The sequence below is a fragment of the Triturus cristatus genome, chromosome 11 (genome assembly GCF_964204655.1).
Source record: "Triturus cristatus chromosome 11, aTriCri1.1, whole genome shotgun sequence".
NCBI lineage: Eukaryota > Metazoa > Chordata > Amphibia > Caudata > Salamandridae > Triturus > Triturus cristatus.
The window spans coordinates 1,044,683,870-1,044,707,810 of record NC_140594.1 but is presented as its reverse complement, the minus strand read 5'-3'; the positions used below and the strand labels follow the sequence as shown (position 1 = coordinate 1,044,707,810).

At 45.1% G+C, this 23,941-nt stretch overlaps 1 protein-coding gene across 1 annotated transcript in view; it reads right to left on the bottom strand.

Moving 5' to 3' along the window:
- Positions 1-23,941, bottom strand: part of MELTF (melanotransferrin) — a 297,224-nt gene that overhangs the window by 178,441 nt on the left and 94,842 nt on the right. The window contains exons 4-5 of the mRNA XM_085635302.1: positions 17,492-17,674; positions 12,017-12,170 (exon numbers count right to left, since the gene is read on the bottom strand). Coding sequence (XP_085491428.1) covers positions 12,017-12,170; positions 17,492-17,674 — 337 coding nt within the window. The remainder of the gene's footprint in view (positions 1-12,016; positions 12,171-17,491; positions 17,675-23,941) is intronic.

The window sequence follows — 23,941 nt, the reverse complement described above, 5'->3', positions numbered from 1 at the left end:
TGCTCCACGGGCCAGATGTACGACCCGTTTTTGCATGGGCAAACGGGTTTGCGAACCCGTTTGCACATGCAAAAACATATTGGGCCATGTACATAGCCTATTTAGCGAGTCGCTATTTTTTGGCGACGCGCTAAATAAGTTTTGCGACTCGCTATTTGGAAGGGGCGTTCCATTCCAAATAACAAGTCTCAAAACCATGTACTAATGTTTTGCAACCGCAATTGCGGCCGCAAAACACTCACAATTACCACCTACTTCAAGTAGGCAGGGACCACTGCCTGCCCTTAAAAAAGGAAAAGAAAACTTTTTTATTTGTTTTTTTAAATGCATCCCGTTTTGGAAAACGGGCTGCATTAAAAAAAAAGAGGGTGCTTTATTAAAAAGCAATCCCAGACATGGTGGTCTACTTAGCCCAGCAGGCCGCCATCCCTGGGAGGGCTGGCATTCACAATGGGCTCATTGATATTAATGAGCCTCGCAATTTGTGACCCGATTGGGAATCGCAAAAACACTGTGAACACACTATTGTACATTTCATTTAGCACCTCGCAATATGCGACTCGCAATGTGTCGCAAATTGCGAAAGCGCTGAATGAAAGGGTCGTACATCTGGCCCTAAATGTCTACTTATAACTGCTTGGCCGAGAGGGCACCAGCACACAGGTCACAACGTGCGGCTGATTTTACATTGGCTGATTTTGTTGTGACGTCAGCATTTGACTCTGTTTGACGGGCTGCGGTGTTCTTCTAGAACTTCACTGGGGCGTAGCTTCCATTGTGCAGCAGGTGCAGTGGCACCGGGCTTCACTGAACCGTTACTGTTGCTGCATTTCACAGTACAAACCTGGGCCAGGTGGACCCATTTCCTCCCTTACACTAGAACCCATGACAAAATGACTAGGCCACTTAAAGTGGAGTCAGTCTGGAGAGCAAAAAGTGTCCTCACAGGCAAGGTCAGGTATTGCGAACACACCCTCCTGTCCCTATTGGACTGTTAGATTTCTAATTCCAGAAGATTCTTCAGGACAATGTTGACAGGGCTGTAGGCACTGCTCTGCAGGCTCAGAATACATGTCCCAGGCAGGAGCTAGGGAGCAAGGAGCAAGTGAAGGATTACCCACAGCCAAACCGCGCAGAGGGATGTTGGGTCAAGACTATCAACTATCAGAGGTGGTAACCCTCATAAGAGAACACCTGGGTTTGCCGGATCCTGAAAGAACTATTTGGGTCCTATCCGCCTCCACCATCAGAGGTGTTGTTGGTGCATGAGGCTATTAAGGACATTCCTCTAGGGAACGGGTAGATATTGAAAAGTTTGGATTTCCAAAGTTCCTGTGACTGAGGTATCCTCTGGAGAACTTTGATTCGGAATGTCTTCAATCTGTAAATGTTATTTCCCTGTTGTCTAGCATGACTACTTCACTGACAACTTAGAGCTGTTTCCCTTCAGATCCAGTAGAGAAGAAGGTGGTAGAAGTCCTCAGGTGAGCTTAAGCAGCCACGAAGTTTTCTCTCCGGCCTGCCACTTACGCAGTTTTTGCTACTCAGGTCCTCTTAATGGATTTTCAAGTGTATTACAGAGGTGCTCAGAATGGAAGAGACACTAAACTGAACTTCAAGGCAGCAGGGAACTTATTGTTCTTGTCTCACACAACATTGGATGGTCTATGTGTTTGTGACTTTTTCTGGAGCTGTTATGGCAGGTCATCACCTTCCATCGACCATGGCGATTGGATACTGCCCAACAGTCCCTCATTTCTCATCTGTCATTCTTGGACCCTAAGATATCTGGTCCTTAGTTGGGTGAGCTACTGAAAAATCAGTCGATGATAGGGAGTTGCTAATGTGACTTCGGAATTATTCTTCCAGGGCGTGTTCCTTCTTTTTCACTAGGGCTTTGAACATCAGTAGCAGTTTCCTCAACAACAGGGGTTTGGAAAGTGCCCCTTTCTTCAGTGGATCCTTGGTCAGGGGCTGCCTTCGTCAACTAATCCTGACTTACCCGTGCATCCACATGTCAGCAAGTCTCTCAAGAGCTGACTATTCAAGGTACCCTTCGGGTCTGGTGTGAGGTTGCCTTCTTCAGTATCACAGTATATATTGCAGTCTCAGGGCACACCTAATTCTGTCAACAGCATTTAAAGAGTCCAATCTAGGTACTAGACCTGAAACGGTACATAGCGTTTTGAAATTAATTTCATTTCAAAACCCTGTGTGCCGCTTTAGATAGAGAACATGAACTCTGGTGTCCCCCATGAACCTGTCCATCCCACAATAGTTGGGGTTGAAAGGTGGAGAATATCTGCACGTTGCCATATTATTATATGTTTGGAAGTTATAAATGACTCATTATTGATTATGTAGCACTGCGATGGTGCTGAAATTGTACCAGCATATCTGTAGACTATGATGTAATTTTGATAATACAGATGACCTTCCAGTTCATATGCCCTGAGGAAGTTTAGTTGAGTGAAACATGTAGGCTGTGGGTGTGTTTGATATTTTATAACAAGAAGATAGCTACTTGGAATCCAATAAAGAAGAAATAAGGAATTTTACTGCCTGGCTTGGACTCTTTATTTGCTATTGACGGAATTGGGTGCACCCTGTTTTCTTATGATGTTTGCCTCTGCTCTGCAGCAGTACCATTAGCAGCAACTACCGTTCAGAGAGTGCACTAAGTTGTGAATACGAACGGTGTGGATGTGCTACTTCTTGTGCCTAGCTGCGTTGTTAGTTGCTTGCAGTATCAGAAGGATGTCAGTAAGATTTCATGCAATCTCCTTCTTCTTCGTAGTTCCACCACACTCCTTTCCCAGCATAGACTTACTCAAGAGAGGCTCTACCGTCAGGTGCAGGCCAAGGAAGAATGCAATTCTTCCAGGACCTTGAATGAAGTGAATGTGATGAGGAATAGGCCAGCACATGCCAGGTCTATCCTGGACCTGAACAGTGTCAATCTGTTTCTGTGCTCAACAACATTCCAGATGTTATCTTTCTAAGCAGTAATTCAACTGGTAGCTCAGGGTAGTTTTCCAACCACCTTGGACTTATTGATGCTTGTGCTTATTTTCACATTCCAGTGCATCCTGTATCCTAAAAGCTTTGCTTTGCAGTTGAAGAGCACTGCTACCAATTCTTCGCCCTGCCACTGGGCTTTTCCTCTGCCCCTCAGATCTTTACAAAGGTATTAGCTCCAGTGGTGGCATATCTCAAGGTTCACTGGTACAAACATTACCTTACCTGAACAATTGGCTAATTAGTGCAACTTCTGTTTAAAAGGCTCAGGAACACATCTCTGCTATGCAAAATGCTCCAAGAGATTGTCTTCCATCCGAATCGGAAAAAGTCTAATCTTTCTCGGCTTGGAATTGTTGCTTGATTGGTGAACGTTTTTTTAACAGATCTGTTGAATGTGGACTGTCCACCGATTGCATGTTCTCTTCTCAGGCTCATGTGAGGGACTGCTGAAGGCAGCCCAAATATTAGCAAGAAACTTTCTGAAGGTTTAGGGGTTGCAGTCTGCCACCACATCAGTGGTCCCTTGGTCAAGGTTCCATCTGATGGGCTTTTATCCTCTTGCAGGGGTCTTTCTAGTGGCCCTGGCTCCCCTGGTAGTGAGGAGTGATAATGGGTTAAGTTTGACTGAGATTGTGAACTTGCAGTTGGTGCTCTAGAAAGCAAAGGCTGAGAAAGAGGAGATGGTCAGGGAGCCTGATGAATAAGTGGAAAGGTGGCAGGAGAGACGGGAAGAATAGGCCCGAGAAGAATTAAAAAGGGGGATAAAGGAAAGGAAAAGGGAAGGAAAGGGAAAGTTAAAGGAAAAGGGAAGGCAGAAAAAAGAAGAAGCGAGAACTGGAGAAAGAGAGGGTAGCCTTAGAGAACAAGAAGCTCACAATGGCAGCAGACACAGACACAACTGAGAAAGGCAATTCTCCCTCTAACTTAGCAAGGGGGCTCATGTACGTGGATAGCCAGATATTTAGGAATGGTTTTTGAGTTTTGAGATCGCTTGTAGAGTGCAGGCTTTGAATGATGTGTCTAAGATAGCCACTTAAAAAAGTTTTTTGCCCATAAAAGAAAAAACAGTAATTGGAACAATTCATTTAGCAGATCAAAAGAGCTACGAGTCAATTAAGGAAGCTCTGATAGGATGGTTTGGGCTCAAAGCAGCTCAATATCTTCAGAGAATGAAAGAAAGCAAGAGAGCAGACGGTGTTCCATTTGAAACTTGAATTCATGGTATGCTATGATTAAAATGAGTTAGTGACCGCTTAGAGGCAAACATTTTCATGCACTTAACGAGAGTGCTTCAACACACGTAGGCAACATTTGTCGAAGTTGACAGAAATTAATTTAGAGACCCTGCAGCAGTGGCTGACCAGTGGCTTACTAAGAGAGTTAACAAAGAGCTGAAGTAACATGGATTTAAGCCAAAGAGAGAGAGAAACTCTCAGCAGACTGGCTTCAACCCAGAGGGTAAAAGATGGGAAATTCCAAGGGTCAAAGGTAGAACACATGCAAAAAGGCAATTGGGTTCCGAGTCAGGAGCACAAGGAAAAGGGAGGACAGGAAGTTCTTCCTAACCCAAAGTGATGACTTTAAGAGGGATTGTCAGGTAAAACTCCTCTTACCTGCTGTACGCAGTATAGCTATTGCGCTGTCTATCAGTGAGAGGTACCCGAAAGGGCTCCAAGGCTATCAAGCCTAGTTAAAATAGACATTTTGTAAAGGAACCCATATGCTCTAAAGCATAGCTATTAACGGGAAGAAGGTTGAAGGTTCCTGCCCTCAGGGTTATAGTTAAGAGGAAGTATCTCAAACCCAAGAGATTCTCCCAGGTGCCAATGGCACAGGCTTGGTAGCCAGCTGGGTCTACATGGAGCACCTGATTTCCCGGACTTGAGGTGGAAATCAATGGCAAGTCATGCCTGGTAAAGAATCCTTCGACAATGCCAGGGGCTGATAAATTGTAAGTCCCTCTTAATCCCCAATGCCTACCCAGACCCCTTCCTGTTTTCAGCTCATCTGAATTTTTCTTCATTAATTTTGATTGATGAAGGCATAAGCCTTCTAAATACATTAAAACCTACAGACTGTTTAGGGACCTTGCCCGCTTAGTGATACTGACACACTTCTCTGTTTGTGTATCCATTGCAGTCATCTTTGAATGCTTTTGTAATGTTAAACAAACCCTTTCAAAGATGGCTGCCATGGATGCGTGCACATCCACAGTGGCCATCTGTTAGACCTGACAACCCTAGGGTGATCTTCCCCCAACTTTTGGATTACTCCTCCACTTTTTCTGACCTTGCTTTAGCTGGTCTTAGGACTCTGAGCACCTTACCACTGCTGAAGTGCATGAACTCTGTAGAGTGCCTGTTAGGCAACGACCTGGAGCATACTGCCTGGAGTGAGGTAGAGCTCAGGTCACACTTGGAAATGTTGTGATTACCTGATGGGGTCTGTATGACCACATTGTCAATGGCACCCCGCAAAGAGAGTCAAGGGTGTCTGGAGCCTGGAATAATGGCCCAGACAACTGTCAAGGCAAGGGGTGTGGGAAACCAGCCCCTGAAATTCCCATGGTGGAGGTTGAGGGGGTCTCTGAGGAGGAGGCCCCCCAGCCAACCGGGGAGGACATTGCTGCCCTAGGTGACCTACCTGAGCTTGCTGATTGGGAAGTTGGGGGTGGGCCCACCAGGTAGGAATTCTGCAAAGTGCAGAAGGAGTTTCTCACTCTTGAGGGCTTGAGGCGACAGGTCTCAACCCATGCAGCAGGTTAAGCCTCTGGGGATCACCTAATCTACTGGGAGAATGATCTCCTTTATAGCAAGCCTAAAGCTCCTGGTGCTGAGGCATACGTGTGCTGGTGGTCCCCCACTGCTACATGACATTAGTACTGGGTTTGGCTCATGATATCCCCCTGACAGGATATTTTGGGCTCGGCAAGACCTTTGCCAGACTTGTCTCCCACTTTTTTGGGCCCTGAATGGAGACAGCCACAGATGCATTTTGCAGGTCCAGTTCCACCTGCCAGGCCAGTAGTAAATCAGGGAACAAGCAAAAAGCTCCCCTGACCCGATCACCAGTCTTTGGCACCCTCTCGAAAGGGTGGGCATTGACAGCATTAGACCCTTGGAACCCAAGACTACCTTAGGCAACAGGTTTGTCCTGGTTTTGGTCCACCATGCCACCCGCTAACCAGAGGCCACACTTCGGAGGACAGTGACTGCACCTGTGGTGTCTAGAGCTCTAATGGGGATCTTTACCTGTGTGGGGTTCCCCAAGGAGGTAGTGTCAGAAATGCACTAATTTCAAGTTTGCGTACATGAAGTCCATTTGAGATTAATGTGGTGTAACCTACAAGTTCACTAAACCCTTTAATCCCCAAACTAATAGTCTTGTGGAAAGATTCAACAAGACCTTGAAGGTCATGATTATGGGCCTGCCTGAGCCCATGAGGCATAAGTGGGATGTCCCCTAGCCATGGCTTCTCTGCATACAGGGAGGTATCACAGGAAGGAGTTGGGTATCTACCATCTACCAAACTAAAGTGCATCTAAAGTGCATCTACCCAAGAAAGCCTTGGGTAGATGCACTTTAGTTTTGTGCATAACAGAAGAAAATAAATCCACAAAAATCGTCCTTTGAAAATGTCTAACTCATCAGCTCACCTTGTATTTCTGGAGGTTTTTTAATATGCGAAAGATAATGGGAGTGATACAGATCTAAGTTCAGGCAGTTAGTTCATTGGAAATAAGGCTTTGAATACTGTTCAGGGCAAGGCTAAGGAAATCATGGGATGAGCTTCTTCCAATTTACTGTCATTTGAAATGCAACCTTCACCCATCTACCTGCCACATCATCTGCCCGTCCACCTTTCTAGTTAAACAGATACAACAATCCTGTGATTTAATTGTCATTCCATCACAAGATATTGATCAATTCCTACAAACATATACAACCACACTTATGCATCCATACACTAACCCCTATGGGTCCTACATCCACCCTCACCAAAGCACACATTCGCACATCCACACTCAAGCATACATACACCAACTCATATCTATATATTCATCCATCCAGCTATGCAACCACACCCTAATATCTACCCAGAGATCAACTTACCACTCAATCCAGCTAACCCCATCCACCTGTGACTGCATGTGCACTTATGAAGTCTTACTGACGGTATATGCATGAGATTTTATTTTTTGAGACGGGTGACAGTGCCTTTGTTTCTACTGTCTTGGAATACGACCTTCATCGAAGTGAAACTGGGAGCATGTTGGTATAGGATCAGAGCTAGAGAGGGATCTCTATGGGAATCTGTTGGTTTAAGGTTTTCAGTAAAGCAGAGTATTATGGAGGCAGCTGGTTTGAGGGATAAGCCAGTTTTATTTTATCAGAATCCTAGGATATTTTGGGCATCATCACTATGCTTTCTTTTCCCACACCTTGTATTGTCTTTTCTTTTGGAAATTAGCTGAGGATGTTGACAATTTTGTCAATAAAAAACTGAATTCAACGCATTACACAGCTCTACAGAGGGTTTCTCTTGGGGGTGAATTTGTAAGTATCCAGTGTGGAGAGCACAAAGTTTAAAAATGTGGCACATCTTTTAGAACTGATGGGTGTGACAGAAGCTCCAAAAGGTTTCTGTCTGTTAACATTGGTTTTTAAGGAGTTTCATTCCTGCTTAGTACTGGGCCTTCAGGATGGGACATTTATTTTTACGTCATTTGGATTTCAATTTACAACTCGCTTTCTTCAGATTTTTTTAAATAGTGAAGGATATGGCAGCTCCTGAATGTACACAATCCAAAATCCTGCCAACTCAAGCTTTGTGTGACAGCTTAGCGACCTTCTTTATGGAGAAAATAAGTATCATCATTGATGGATTGAAGGTGAACAATCTTTCCAGGAAAGAAGCCCTCACTACTAAAACTAATGGGGCACGAGATTTGGGAAAGGAAAATGGGGCAGAGCTAGGTCCTGCGACCTCCCTGACTCATTTTGAGCCAGCCTCGGAGGAGATTTTTAATAGAACTGCCTTGGGTGTGTCATCAGGCTCCCCTTTAGACCATCTTCCACATAAAATCTGGAAGGAATTGGGTTCTGAGCCTTTTCCCACTCTGCGTCAGATCTGCAATAGTTCCCAAACTTCTGGACTAGTACCAGCATGTGGGAAACGGGATGTGGTTACCCCGCTTTTGAAAAAAGCGACACTCGACCCGACCTGCGCTGGTAACTATAAACCAATTTCTCTCTAACCATAACCGATCAAAATCATTGAACGACTGGTCAGCAAAACTTTGTCTCAATTCCTGGAATCCAACTCCAGGCTAGATGATGTTCAGTTTGATTTTCGACCTGGCCATGGAACTGAGACTGCTCTGGTGACCGTGTTAGACGATCTTCGATTGCAGGCAGGCAGACAGGGGACAATCTGGCATTCTTATTTTGCTTGACCTGTCTGCCGCTTTTGACACTGTCAACCATGACATTTTGCTGACCAGGTTGGAAGAGGTCGGAGTGTCGGGGACGGTTCTAGAATGGTTCCGCTCCTATCTATCTGGCAGGTGCCAGGCAGTTTCCCTTCCGCCGTATCAATATAAGTTTTCCAATATCCATCATGACGTTCCTCAGGGATCGGCAATAAGCCCCATTCGCTTTAACATCTATACGAGACCCTTGATTGAAATCATAAAGGCGCGTGGTGTGAAATTGGTGAACTATGCCGGTGACACTCAGCTCTTCTTCTCCCTAGAGGGAAGTCAGTCAATTCCTCTGGCGACATTTAACGATTGCATGCAGGACACTGCCCATTGGCTAAGAGCCAACTCACTTCAATTTAACTCAGACAAGACTGAAGCCTTATATTGCGCTGTGGGGAAAGTCCTCCCCCCCCCCCCCATTTCCTGATAATGTTTGGCCTTCTACTCTGGTCCCGGCTAAAGCAGTACGTAATTTGGGAGTTATGCTTGATGCTAATTTAACTCTGGAAATACATGTAAATAAGCTGGTGGGGAACTGCTCCTCCCTGATCAGAGCCTTGAGGAAGATCCTTCCGTTGTTGCCAAAGACGGCCAGAGCGCTGGTCGTTGGAAGTATCATCCTCAGCAGGTTGGACTACTGCAACGCCCTACTATTGGAGGCCCCAAAATTTCTGGTTGAACGTCTTCAAAGAGTCCAAACCTTGGCGGCCAAACTGGCACTGATGAAACCACACCACTCATCAGGCCCCTTGGCCCTTGCAGAGCTTCATTGGCTACCAATAATGCAGAGAGTTCTGTTTAAGTCTCTCTGCCTGGTTTTCAAGGCCCTTCATGGTTTTGGACCCAAACCTCTTCAGGAGACCTTTGCATGATATATTCCATCAAGGTGCCTTCGTTCCTCCACTGCTTGTCTGGTGAGAGCTCCCAAAATTCGAAGAGCCAAGTCAGGAGGCAGGGCGTTTAGCTCTGCCGCTGCTAAACTTTGGAATAACCTCCCTTTGGAAATTAGACAGTCCCACGACCTTCTGCAGTTCAGGAAAAAGGTCAAAACATGGTTGTTCCCTAGAACCGGACAGCTCTGAGGACTTCCTTGTTAAACCCACTTCCGACGCCCTCTACTGATTGATGATTCACGTACCACAGCGCCAAGATACCCGTTGGGTGATAGTTGTGCTTTATAAATACCGCATACAATACAATACAATACAACTCCAGCATACATTATGGTGCGTTTCTGAACAGTGTACATGAGGAGCGCCTCAGAGTGTTGAGACAAAAAAATAGTCAAACATCTTCAGATTCTAATCTAGTGGCTACTTTTTGGAAGATCTACAAATTCCCGTTTCATTACAAGATCATGGACAGGGAGGTGACCAAGCAATACCAACAGCGGGTGAAAAAAAATGCCTCTTCTCCTATCACCAATCAAGATTTCACCTGCAAACAGGTAAAGAAACCACTTCGCATACTATTAAGTAAGAATAGCTGCTCACCTTCAAGAAGGAAAATAAGTCTGCCCGCATTTTCCTCAACCTCTTCACTTCCTACAAAACTGTCAATCCTGCTGGAAAGGCTCAATTACTGGGCTAGTATATTCAAAAGCAGACAGGAATGGTGCCAACAATTTCTCAAACACAGCTAAAATAAATCAGAATCGGACCATTGAAATCGACTGCAAAACCCATCTCTTTCGGTATTCCTTAAGGGTCATGCCTCTTGCGTCTTCTTTTCAACATCTACGTATGCCACATAACGCAGTTCCTCAATAAATACCTGGGAAACATCCAAATTTCTGATAAAAACCAGACCAGAATACACAACCAATATCACCTTTACAACTCATGTTCTTGCAGTGACAAAGACTGTCAATTTGCATCTCTCTCTGCTTTGAAAATTCCCGCCTTTCCTTCACCCTGGCCAGAGGATCAAATTGATAAGAACCCTCATTCTCTCATGGCTCCACAACTGTAGTGTCATCACTGAGACCTTCCCAAGCAACTCATTACCAGGCTCCTACGTCTGCCGAAGCGACCAATCACAATATGCTTTGCCTTCCACGGGTGAGATCACATCAGATCTACCCCGACAGCATCCCATTGGTTCCCAGTGGATGTCAGGATTAAATTACACATTTTGTGTACTGCTCATAAAGTGTATGGAAAAAAGGCCAAACCTACCTCTTACCTCACCTCACCTACCAGAGTTCTCTGCTGATTATCCACACTTCTTGCTCCTGACGAAATGCCATGATCTGCTAGGGACTGTAATCGGCATGAAACACGTTGACGTTTTTGATTCACGTTCATTGCAGCTAAATAGACCATTACATCTATTCTATGCTCTAACCATGTTTTTATCCTTAACAAAGGGATCCTAGTATTAAAAACGTATTTCGTATTTGGATCCCTTTAGCTATATTTAACTTACTTCAACCTCACCCATTCTACTCACATTTGATCACTCACTCATGCAATACACATCTGCAAAAAAGAGAAGATCTCCAGCAAAGAGCCCCCTCGAGGGGCCCGTTGGGCATTGCAACACCGGCCCAAAGAGGAGCTGCCCGATGATGAAGCACGACATCCCCGGGGTGTGTGAGGGCCCTTGCTCCTATAAGGAGCACACCCCTCCGCTGACCACCCTTTTGACCTAGATCCCCACCTAGGAACAGTACACTCTGTTCTCAGTACTGTAGGGGCCAGTGCCCCAGCCCCTCCTTCCTTGTTTTGATATCCACACTTACAACAAACATTGAAAACCTTTCAGTTCAGAGGCAGATCTGTCAGTGTGCAAGGACCTGGCCTCTGGAACACCTACAACCCACATCTGGGATCACCACCTGAGACCATTCACCTGGTTTCAGGAAACTCTTGAAAACTGAGATTTTCAGGCTGGCCTTTCACTGACCCCACCGTAGAAGAGGGTCAGCGAGCAAAGGATCTTGGACATGAAATACAATGGCCCTGCCTGTGTGGCCTCCAACCCCCCCTCTCATTGGTCGCTGTATTTCCTCTGTTAAGGGTTCAGAGTTACCAAAGTGGTAACAGTGCTTTACAAAATTCCTTCCAAAAACGAGCAATATGTGTTCTGGTTTTGTGCCGCAAAACATATCACACAACAACATAGCGACAGTAAAACTAATAGCAAATACACCCGGCACAATCCAGACCTATAGACTTTGCCACTATTTGTTGACTGTAATCAGCTTTTGGTTATAGGAGCACAAAGGAAACGAGTCTTGGACACTTGAGCAAGTTACATACAACCCTGCTAGTTGTCCAACAAAATCACTCTTCCTTAGCTGACGTGGGCATTGAATATATAAATATTAGTCATACATATCTTTAAATTCGGTCAGCATTATTACAGGCAAGACCTGCAGAGACGTCACTGCAATGTGGGATAATGTGTAGTTTGATATCACACAATTATCCTCTGATGCTGCACTGCCTCCTGGAGGTGTTGGCAGGCATTTGTTCAGACTGAATCCATTCCAAACAGGGTGTTCGTACCTGAAGGCGCCGCTGTAGTCGTAGTATTTCTCCAGCTCGGTCATTCCACAAGTACTTTCCGCAGTTGAGCCCTGACAAAGACCGCACAAAGTGTCACTGTATTTCTTCTTGTCGGCTCCAGGAACACAACTCTTATTAAAAAAGTAAGCTGCAGCTGAAAAGGAACAATAACATCTATTTAAATCTTTTTATAGGGAGGTATGTACAATAATGGGACAAGTTTAGGCCTTCTGTTCTTTTGAGGTCCGCAAAGTCAGTACCATTAACTTGGGTTTTAGTCACAGCAGCAGTGGACAGCGCTTACAAACGGTAGACGTGAGGAACGAAGCGCTTTGTAAAGGCATTTTTATTACCAGTTAGTACAAATAAAAACCTAAACATATATACACTTCAAATTGTGTTCTGTGAGCATTGCAACTTAGGTCTAATATGTGCGTTTTACAATTAAGGATACTCTTAAAAAAAAGGATTTTTTGTGTCTGGCTGGCAGATTGTGGAGGGTAAAGATGTTGGTGAAAAATGTACCTACTGCTTGGTGCCTTCCTACCGGACCCTGTTTATAACTGGCTTCTGGTTTGTACTCTCCCCCCCCCCCCCCCCCCACCCCAATGGGGATACTTGTTGGTGGTAAGAGGATGGTGATGTTTTTTCTATTAGTGTACGAAGGGTGAATGTTATATCATTATAAAGCTTACTGCGCGAACAGTGGCTTTCCATTGAGGGAGGTTTTGATGGGGGTTGAGGGTCCCATCCGGATAGGATACTGTTTGCGTTTTGTATCGTACCCCTATGTGTGGCACTGAAGCGCTTTCCTACATGAGCAGCACACTGCACCGTGTAGGGTGTTTAGTTGTAAGGGTGTCGTCTTGGTTTTGATCCTATGTGGGAAGCGCTTCCATGTTGTGCGTAAAGACCACTGCGATGCGGTTATCACCTTATGGGACAAAGTTGTTAGAAGTGTGATGAATAAAGGAGTGTGAGAGAGAGGGGTAGTTTGTGGTTTTAAGTGAGCTGGCAGCTTCGAACAGCTCTGCGGGTCCCGTTATGGTATTTATTTTCATAGTCCACTTAGCTGGTTACTGCACTGGTTTTCCAATCCTCAAATATTTTGTTTACGCTTATGATCCTAAGCGGTTGGAGGGAGAAATGTTGGAGGGATCTGTTGGGACGAACCTTGTTAATTTCGCCCTGCAGCTGGCTGTCATTGTCAGCTCTCAAAAAGCGGGCACAGCATGTAGCTTGTTGGGACCTGCAGTGGTGGCCTAAACTAAAGTCCTCCATTGGCCAGCGGCATGTAGCCGATCTCTTCAGTTATTCCGTGCCTGTTCAGTTGGCGATATGGTGTTTTTTCTTATGCAAGTGGAAGCATGTTAATCATTATAAAGGGCTTATTATGCAAGTGACTATATTGCTGTGCGCCTGGAAGGGTTTTATACGGTATTACATTGTATTTGCATTATTGTAGTGTTTTCCACACCTAATGCGGCACTGAAGCGCTTTACGCCAGGCAGCATGCTACTCCAAAACCCAATGTTATTTTTTTTTCTTCTTTACAAGCTAGTGCTGGTTTTTCTCTGTTCTTAAGGAAACCCTTTCATGCATTTAACTCCAGTTACTATGCTGTACATTAAATTAATAAGTGGTAGGTGTATTTTTTTTAGTAGGGGAGCAGATGAATTCACATAATGGTTGATGGTATTAATAGATGAACTGCAGGAGAGTAGGTATTTTTAGGTTGCAGGGGTATGACTTTGAAAAGGAAAGGTTGTGATCTTTGAAAAGGAAAAGTGGGCAAAATGCAGACATATAATAATATGGATTGAGACAAACAAGCACATGGCTTATAGTAGGCTGTGATATGAGAGAGCAGTCAGGAAAGTGAGGAGACGCGCATTTGGAAGAAAGGGAACAACAAATGGAAGTTCAAGCCAAGGCAATGTTAATGGGAATACCGTGGATTTTTTTTGCGATTGCATGCAACAATCTGAGAATGCAATACTGTAGAAGGAAGCATTATGTGCATGAGATAGTGCTAAATTGGGTACTTTAATTAGCACTACAATCACGTTAACAGTCTATCCCGTGAAAGGCAACCATTTAGCTGACTGCTTTAGCAAGATATATAAATATAAATATATATATATATATATATATATATACATCTGATAACCAAAATCCTGGAACGATCCTTGATACGATCCAAAAGCAGGTACGGACCACAGCGTAGAAAATAATTCTTTATTTTATTGCAGATTAAAGTGCAAGTGCATAGTGCATAATTATATCAAGCGAGTGCCCAGCCTGACGCGTTTCGACTGCCCCACGGCAGTCTTGATCACATATATATATATATCGCACACAATCCAGTGTCCGTTCTTGAAAAAAACTCACTAGTGCAAAGACGTGTTTATTTTAAGTAACGGAAGTTGCTACGCGTTTCGGAGTTTCAATCACTCCTTGAAATAATATCCATGTTAACCAAATGAACTACTGTGTGATAAATATTAATAAAAAACTTTAAAAACCCTTAAAAACATGTATAAACGGATGCAGACATGGACAATTTATTTATCTTAAGTGTACTGACACTTCCTCATCCTGGTTCAGACCTACTGGACACAAGGTGTTATATTTGATAATCATTTTTGATTCCAACTTTCTCAATTCTAATGTTAGATTGCCCCCCCCTCTCTCTTTGAGGGACACAATTCAACACACAGAATTTGAGAAGGTTTGCATTTTGATTGTGTTTGGAAATAAAGTCGCGGGCGACTGGGTATTGCTTGTTTTGATTTACAGCTCTTAAATGTTCTAAGAGCCTCTTTTTAGATCTATGGATGGTACTTCCAATATAAAATTGGTTACATGGGCACTTTAGTGCATAAATCGCATATTCTGTATTGCAAGTCAAATGTTTCAAGAGTTTGTATGCCGGTTTCTCATTGCATAATTGCACAGACTTACAGCTTTGGCTGAATTTACAAGCTTTACATTTATTGCAAGTGAAAAAACCCTGTATAGCATTGGGTTTTTTGGCTTCTTTTATCGTACTTGTCATTAATACATCTTTCAAAGATTTGGCTTTCCTAAAAGTAATTGAGGGATAGCTGCCAATGTTTTGTTTAAGATCATCATCAGTCCTTAGTACTTCCCAAAATGTATTAAGACTTTTTCTTAAATCCCATGCTTGATTGTGATATGTTGTAATGAAACGTATCTGGTCATTGGTTTTTACTTTTTCTTTTCTATTTCTAAGGAAAATTTCTTCTCTTTCGACTTTCGCTACTTTCTCAATGGCTGAATTAATTGTAGCTTCACTATACCCTCGTTCTAAAAATCTCTAGGTCATAATCTTTTCTTCCCTGAAATAGTTCTCTTCTGTTCTGCAATTTCTTTTTGCGCGCAGTAGCTCACCAAATGGAATACTGTGTATCACATTTTTGGGATGACAACTCTGGGCATGCAACAGACTGTTGCCAGCTGTAGCTTTTCTGAATAATTTACTGGACATCTTGTTGTTGTGAATTTCCAGTTGTAAATCTAAGAACTCAATAGAGTTACTGTTGGTTTCACTGGTGAATTGTAAATTGAATTCGTTTTTGTTAAGATCAGAAACAAAATCTCGTGCCTGAGTTTCATTGCCATTCCAAATGCAAAAGATATCGTCAATATATCTTGCCCAGAGGACGACGTGGTTAATGTATTGTCTGGTGTTCCTGACAATCTGCTCCTCCCACCAGCCGAGGTAGAGACCTGCAAAGCTGGGGGCAAAGCAGCTTTCCATCGCCGTCCCCTGGGTCTGTCTGTACATGAGTTTCTTAAACAAGAAGAAATTGTTTTTAAGACAGACTGAAATCATTTCTAAAATCATTTCTGTGTGCAGCAAAAATGACAATGATCTTACCTTCGGGAAGTGCCTGCATGCATCAATTCCTTTGTTCTCGGGAATACAGGTGTACAAACTACATATATCCATGCTCATTAAAAGGTATCCCTCCTCCCAGGTGATGTCTTAAATGATTTTAAAAAAATCCCCCTTATCTTTGATATAGGACGGTAAACCTTGTACTAGAGGCTGCAGAAAATGATCACATATTTTGATATGTTCTCAAGGGAACTTCCTCTTGAGGACACAATCGGTCTCCCTGGGGGGGTAATAGCATTCTTATGTATTTTGGGTAATAGATATAAAACTGGGATTTTAGGATCTTTACATAATAAAAACAAATATTCATCCCACTCAAGGATGCCTTGGTCACGCCAGTCAATTAATTTATCTAGAACCTCTTTGTTTGCATTTGGAGAGCTGAGAAATTCCCAGATTATGTACAACCAAAAAGCTCCCAATTTGGTGTTCATGACATCTAAGATGACATCATAAATAACATAATTAATTACATCAAAGATGTACGTACCTATATATTTTATATTACACTGAGATGAAAGGCCTGTGCTGTTGTACACATAAGTAATACATATACTGACAGGCCTGAAAGAATATAGCAGAATAGAAGGGAAAGCAAACAAGACAGGATTGTGAACCAAGAACAGCTCTAGCAGAAATTAACAAACCAACCCCACCATCTTGCTATCACTTTCTATTCATTCTCTCTCTCTCTCTGCTCTCTCCTTTACCACCAGCTATCATAAGCTCCGGGGATCTAGAGACAAGGGGTGGCTGGCGACCATCAAAACCGGCCTCAGATGGCTCCGTCCATACAAGAAAATGCCTAACAGGATAAATGGTCAGTCTAGCCCTGAAGCAAATTGTATGGGCTACTGAAAGTATATTGTGGACTAGCAGATCACTACAGTAAAGACATATCTCTGATTAGAACATTGGAACATTGGAATGTTGAGCACTCCTTTGGCTCGGGCTTTTAACGCTGAGGAAGGCCTTTAATGGCCTGTAGAACCTGCTATGGCAGGCTCTAATGCTATACTAGTCTTTAGATTGTCAGACAGTCACATCAAATTTGTTAAAATTTGATTTCTTTCAAAAAAGGAAAAACAGTCTCTAAGTTGAAGATACCAGTACATACATCTCAAATTTACACAGATGCACCAGGACACATTTATGGTAATGCACCAAGGTCAGGGCTTAATTTGTGCCAGTGGTTGCAGGTGTTTGGGACTAGCACTCATTTTTTGAGATCTGAACTTATATATCATAATTTGACTTTGACCTCAAAGGCAGAAAAGTGAGGAAGAAAAGAGAAGAAAAAAAACAGCAAAAATTGTGAAAAGCTGGGTTTAAAAAGATCTGCAAGAGTGAGATAAAGAGATATGAAATATAGGGGTGGAAGAAAGAGACATTAGGTGGAATCGAAACAAGGCAGCCTTGGTATTTGGCCACCATGGCAATAGGCAGCAAGGCAGCTAAGATAAATGTTAGGCCTCTGCACTTATCTTTTTCTGATAAAGTCCCTCCCCAACGTGGGTTGTCGATTGAATATACAATTCTTGTCTCCTCACCTTGCTCAAAATCACATCCCACGACAGGCATCTGACCGCTGTAGGTAAGCCAGCCAATGGGCACATTCCAGCCTGCTGTTCTCCCAATGCCTGTGTGGCATGACTTAACCCCTTTCAGATGGTTGATGGTCAGGGTGGAGTTTTTATGGACAACAGCGACTGCATAGTAGGAAGTGCCAAATTCTTAAAAAATGAGGAAGTCCAAAAACATTATGGTTAGCTTGATTCAAATGTTGCTTTTATAATTAGTTATTTCACAAAGATTAACTTGATCAATATAATAAAATATATGGAGTGCATCAAATATTTACATTGTTTTCTTATAACCCATTAATGCATAGCTATCACTAGTCCAGAAGGTGCTGTCGCACCAGGGCCCACAGAAGTAAGGGCCTAATGTGTCTTTAAAATGTTGGTCATTTTCTTAGCCAGAGCAAAAGCGGCTTCATTCTCCTTACTAGCATTCGGATCCATACCAAAAACGTTGAGGCACCCTTGCCTCTCTAGGAAACTGGGTTACATACCTAGGCAAAAACAAATGTTTTTAAATGTTTTATGAAGTTCCACACAGACATTATTAACCTACTGGACTGTCAATCATCAGCTTTAGGGCACCCTTTGAAATACACACTCAAATACATTCCTGGGCCCATATTGCACTGATGGCACAATGGAAATGTACACCTGATTTCGGTCCCCACCCGGACAACTGTGGTATTACAGGGGGCTTAAATGCACACTAACACAATGTCAAAGTGGCATTCCCTTTTTTGCATAGGGATGTGGCTCCATACAAATGATGAAATCATGTCTCTATGAGCAGGACATGTTACAGTCGCAGAGGCAAAGAGGCCGCCAGGAGGCACGCTGACTATGCCACATAGAGGCGGTGCTCCTTGAGGGTTCACATTGAAAGGGGATGAAGGGGGTACTGGGGACCCCCTTGGCATACCCCTAAAGGCTGGTTCCATCACTCACTGCTCACCCCTGCAGGGGGATTTCTGCCCCCCCCCCCCCCCCCCCCCAAGGAGTGGAGGCCAGTTGTAGCCTGCACAATGAAGCCAGAACTGGTTGCTTCAAACAGCTGGTTTGCCTTTCACTAATGCCAGAGGCAGTTTCATCATTAGGGCCACGGCCCCCAGCTTCCACAAAGTAAAAATGCATTGCCTCAGTTTTCAGCCAATGCTAAAAGCACCTGTCTGGGCTTCCCTTTATACTGAGCCTGAACATGAACCCGCATCTCTGGGCAGACTTTGTCTCCGCCCATTGATCTCATAGTCATACCAAGAGCGGATGCAGCAGACTGGTACAGAGGGAATTTGGTCTCTTAGAATGATGGGCACAAAAGCCCTGCGTGATGCCATCACCCCCTTACATGTTTGTTATAGCTAAAGCTCCCCTTTCAGCAGTCCATCTTCAATGTTCACATGAAGACACTCTATCCACCCTGTGGCCTTTATTCATTGTGTACTGACAGCATTGTTGTGTGTAGGTGAGTGAAAAACCTTTTAAATTAATTTATTATTGACATCACTATGTTCAGATAACCACAGCTCAGATAAATTGAATGTTAACTAGTTTCTTTTCGAGATGCTGTTTTTTAAGTATAAATGTTGCTTACTTTGAAAAGTTGCTGAGTTTCTTTCCTAGTGGCAGCAACAATATGAAACGTCTCCCCTGAATTTGTTTTCACCATTTACTCACTGTGTGTACCAGATGTGCCATTTTCACAGTTATTGTCTGTGATTTTTGTCTAAAGTTATCTCTTATTCCTTGTCTTTCCCAAAACCCTTTCCTGCAGTGTGAGCGTTCCACAAAGTGGCGTAAAAATAGCCCCCGCAGCACGGGTTGGCCCAAGCTCCCGGGGAGTCTCGCCGGCACTGTACAACGTCCACACTATGGCTCCTCTCTCCTCTCCAGAGTACAACAGGATGTCAGCCAAGAGTCTATTTGTACGTGGAGATGGGAGTACTGCTACTTTGTACATGACCTACCCCTGGGCCCGCTCCTCTGCAAGCATTACACAAAATAGGTGTGATAGGAAAACACTTAAAGTTGGACATGTAGAGGAACCGTTGGCTCAGGTAGTGGTGAATGGCAGAGCGTCGGCGCCCTTCGAGTTGGGAAGAGGCACGCGGCAGGGTTGTCCATTGTCGCCCCTCCTCTTCGCACTTGCATTGGAGCCTCTGGCTGCCTGGTTACGATGGGAGCCCTCATTGCGCGGCATTAGGTGGACGCCTGAATTTGAGGACCGCATCTCTCTTTATGCGGACGACATTCTCCTGTACCTCACATCTCCTCGACAGTCTTTGATCGTACTAGTCAATGTCCTGACCTCATTTGGTCGTAACTCCGGGTTGGTCATCAACTGGGCCAAGTCGTGCGTCTAGGTTCTCTCTGGGGATGCTCCTCTCCTCCCGCATGGCTGCCCTATCCAGATTTCGCAGTCAGGGTTTAAGTACCTGGGGGTATTCATATCCTTAGACCCTGTGGCCCGTTATGAGCGGAACTTACTCCCCCCACTCCAACGACTGAGGGCCGACGTCTCGAGGTGGCGACGGCTCCCGCTTTTGCCGCTCGGACGCGCGGCGCTGTTTAAAATGATGTCGCTACCACGATTCCTATATGCACTGCAAAATACACTCGACATCATACCGGCCCGCTACTTCCGTGAGGTGGAAAGCTTGCAGAGGCAGTTGTTTTGGGACCGGCGATCGCGAATCGCTCTTGCAAAATTGACACACCCTTGGTATGATGGGGGTATTGCACTCCCCGATATCAAACGATACTATTGGGCGTCCCAATTGGCGGCGGTGAACCACGGGATGTATGGACCGGTCCTGAACCCGGCGTTCGAGATGGATAAAATGCTATTGCCTGGGGGGGATTATAATAGAGCACTCTATTCGAAGTCACCTGGTGTGCAGTTGACAGGCCCAACCAAGATAGCAGTACGTGTGTGGCATGCTGCTAATGCCGCGATGGGTTGGAAGGACCGCCTGACTCGAGCGACCCCACTGTATGCTTCAGAAGGGCTGGGCTGTTTGTGGAGAACTAAAGGATTTGGGAAATGGGATATGATTGGCATATGTAAGGGGAGTGATCTCTGGGTGAAAGGGGAGTTTAAAACGTTTGAAATGCTGAAAGCGGAATATAAGCTGAGCGATAGGGAGTACTTCCGGTATGCTCAGGTCCGTCATGCGTTGTGCTCGGTTTTCCCTGATGCTACTGCTAACCCGGAAAATTCCCCACTGGAGGACAGGGTGCTCGATGGCTACGTGCCTGACAGCACAATCTCCTTGATCTATAAAAACCTTATCAACGACCGGGCAGACCTGTTGACCCACTTGAGGGAGATCTGGGTGGCTGACGGTTTGGAATTAGATGATGAGGACTGGGTCTCGGCAATAGCCTCCCCGAGGGAGGTGGCAATTCCGGCCCGCCTTCGGTTCGTACAACTCAAGATACTCCATAGAGTGTATGTCACTGGTCCCCGCCTGATGCGCATGGGTTTCTCCGTGGATGTGATGTGTAAGCGTGGCTGTGGTTCGCTGGGTACTTTCCTTCATGTTATATGGGAATGTCCTGAGGTGGCTCGCTTTTGGCGTCGGGTGCATGCTGTAATGGAAGAGGTCTCTCATGTTGCTCTGCTGCCAGAAGCTAGGAGATGCCTGCTGAATGTGTGGGAGCCCAATGATTATAATGTGGCGCAGATGCAGTGGGCGACTTTGGGTAATATGGTGGCTAAACGAAACATCGCACAGTTGTGGGGTTCCCAGAGGTCGCCCACGGTCTCGGCGTGGAAGGAGAATATGGATTGGTGCATGTTTAGGGAAAAGACGGTGTATGCAGCGAGGGGCAAGCCTAGGAAATGGACTGGGGTGTGGGGTCCGTGGAATTCTTATCGCGGAGACATCTGTGCCCCTCCCCTGGCTATTGTATCGGATGTTTCTTTGTCCCCCTAGCTGACCATTCCTCATCCGTTAGGTTATGAGTAGGTTACAGTTTGATTTTTCCTCTGTTCCCAGGCCCCCCTCCCTTCTCTGCCGCAGGTAATTGATTTCCTACCCCGGGGAGCGCGTCCTGATATTCACACTGCCTATTGCCTTGTTTGTGTGTAATGTTTATTAGTTTTAAGTCGAAAATTGAAACCGTATTTCATATTGTCACTCAACTACTGCTTTTGCCTTCACTGGGAGTACTGATGGACTGACGAGATCCTCGGATTGCTTAATCTGTATAACGGTGGAATGATACGTCTCATGCTAATTAGTGGCCGGCCCAAGGGGTTGTAGGCCCATGTCTGTAACTCTTTGAAGTCAAATAAAGGTTTCTTTAAAAACAAAAACAAAAAAAAAAAAAAGTTGGACATGTAGTTCATCCTGCCTCAGGTGTCACTGTTGTTGTACTGATAAATGCTAGAAACTTTCCTTACCCCCAATGGGAGAGAAAGACCAATTCAGATTGGTTCCTTGATCAGCAAAATTCATGATTGATCTTGTTGCCACGCCACTCAAAAATGTCCCCAACAAACACTGGCTAATGCTCTGTCCCCTATGCAGGTGCCGGCTGTACCTGCACTGGGATCCGCATTGGCTGTGACACGTGCGCTGTCCAGGTATGCGCCCGTTGCACTTAATTAAATGTGCACTGTGATGCAGAGTGGGACATTGCGCAGTATCCACAATGCAGACCCTAGTCTCTCAGAAATGAGCAGCACAGAGCCATAATGTGTGCTTCAGCCCAATCAGTATGATTCATGTTTCATACACATCAGCAGTGCACCGCCACTGCCCCTTTTTATCTGCAGCAGTGTTATAACATTGTGTAAATATATCATTTGTCACTTTAAAAACTTGTGTCGCCTTCTCTTTTAATGTCTGTTCGTAACATTTGATCAATTCTAAGTCCCAGAAGGAACAGCCATCGAGCAAATATTGGTTTAATCTGTGCCTTTGGCCCCATGGCACCCCACTTACAGGGAAGGGGTGAGAGTCAAGAGGTGTGAGATAGAGGCAGCAATATGCCAAATGTCCAACATATATAGACATAAAATATATATATGAATATATTTATACACATATATAAATATATGCATGCACATGTGCGTAGATATATATCTAAATATGTATACATATATATCTAAATATGTATACATATATATATCTAAATATGTATACATATATATATCTAAATATCCAAAACGCAGGGTTGCCCTTGTGAGGATGCCACATACACCAGGGTTGCTGCACTCGACGCCGCAGGCAGCAGTGAAAAACGAGGCTGCCTCCCCCCTTCTACGGCCAAACGCGTTTCGGGCTCCCATGAGCCCTTGATCACTGGCTGGAAGGAAACAGGATGCGGAAAGAAGGAACAATGCCAAGTGGAATCCGCTCCTGCGCCTCAATCAAATAAATGTTCCTCGTTAGGAGAATGGTTTTGGCAGCAACGCTTCACACTGCCACTGTAGTCCTGCGGTTCAGGCCCCCGATGTCCTAACAGCACCTGTGGTTGTAAGTGCCCAGGATCCGCCGAACAGCGTCAGGGCATCCTCGCGACCGGACGGGGCCGCATATTGATCCAAAACGCAGGGTTGCCCTTGTGAGGATGCCACATACACCAGGGTTGCTGCACTCGACGCCGCAGGCAGCAGTGAAAAACGAGGCTGCCTCCCCCCTTCTATGGCCAAACGCGTTTCGGGCTCCCATGAGCCCTTGATCACTGGCTGGAAGGAAACAGGATGCGGAAAGAAGGAACAATGCCAAGTGGAATCCGCTCCTGCGCCTCAATCAAATAAATGTTCCTCGTTAGGAGAATGGTTTTGGCAGCAACGCTTCACACTGCCACTGTAGTCCTGCGGTTCAGGCCCCCGATGTCCTAACAGCACCTGTGGTTGTAAGTGCCCAGGATCCGCCGAACAGCGTCAGGGCATCCTCGCGACCGGACGGGGCCGCATATTGATCCAAAACGCAGGGTTGCCCTTGTGAGGATGCCACATACACCAGGGTTGCTGCACTCGACGCCGCAGGCAGCAGTGAAAAACGAGGCTGCCTCCCCCCTTCTACGGCCAAACGCGTTTCGGGCTCCCATGAGCCCTTGATCACTGGCTGGAAGGAAACAGGATGCGGAAAGAAGGAACAATGCCAAGTGGAATCCGCTCCTGCGCCTCAATCAAATAAATGTTCCTCGTTAGGAGAATGGTTTTGGCAGCAACGCTTCACACTGCCACTGTAGTCCTGCGGTTCAGGCCCCCGATGTCCTAACAGCACCTGTGGTTGTAAGTGCCCAGGATCCGCCGAACAGCGTCAGGGCATCCTCGCGACCGGACGGGGCCGCATATTGATCCAAAACGCAGGGTTGCCCTTGTGAGGATGCCACATACACCAGGGTTGCTGCACTCGACGCCGCAGGCAGCAGTGAAAAACGAGGCTGCCTCCCCCCTTCTACGGC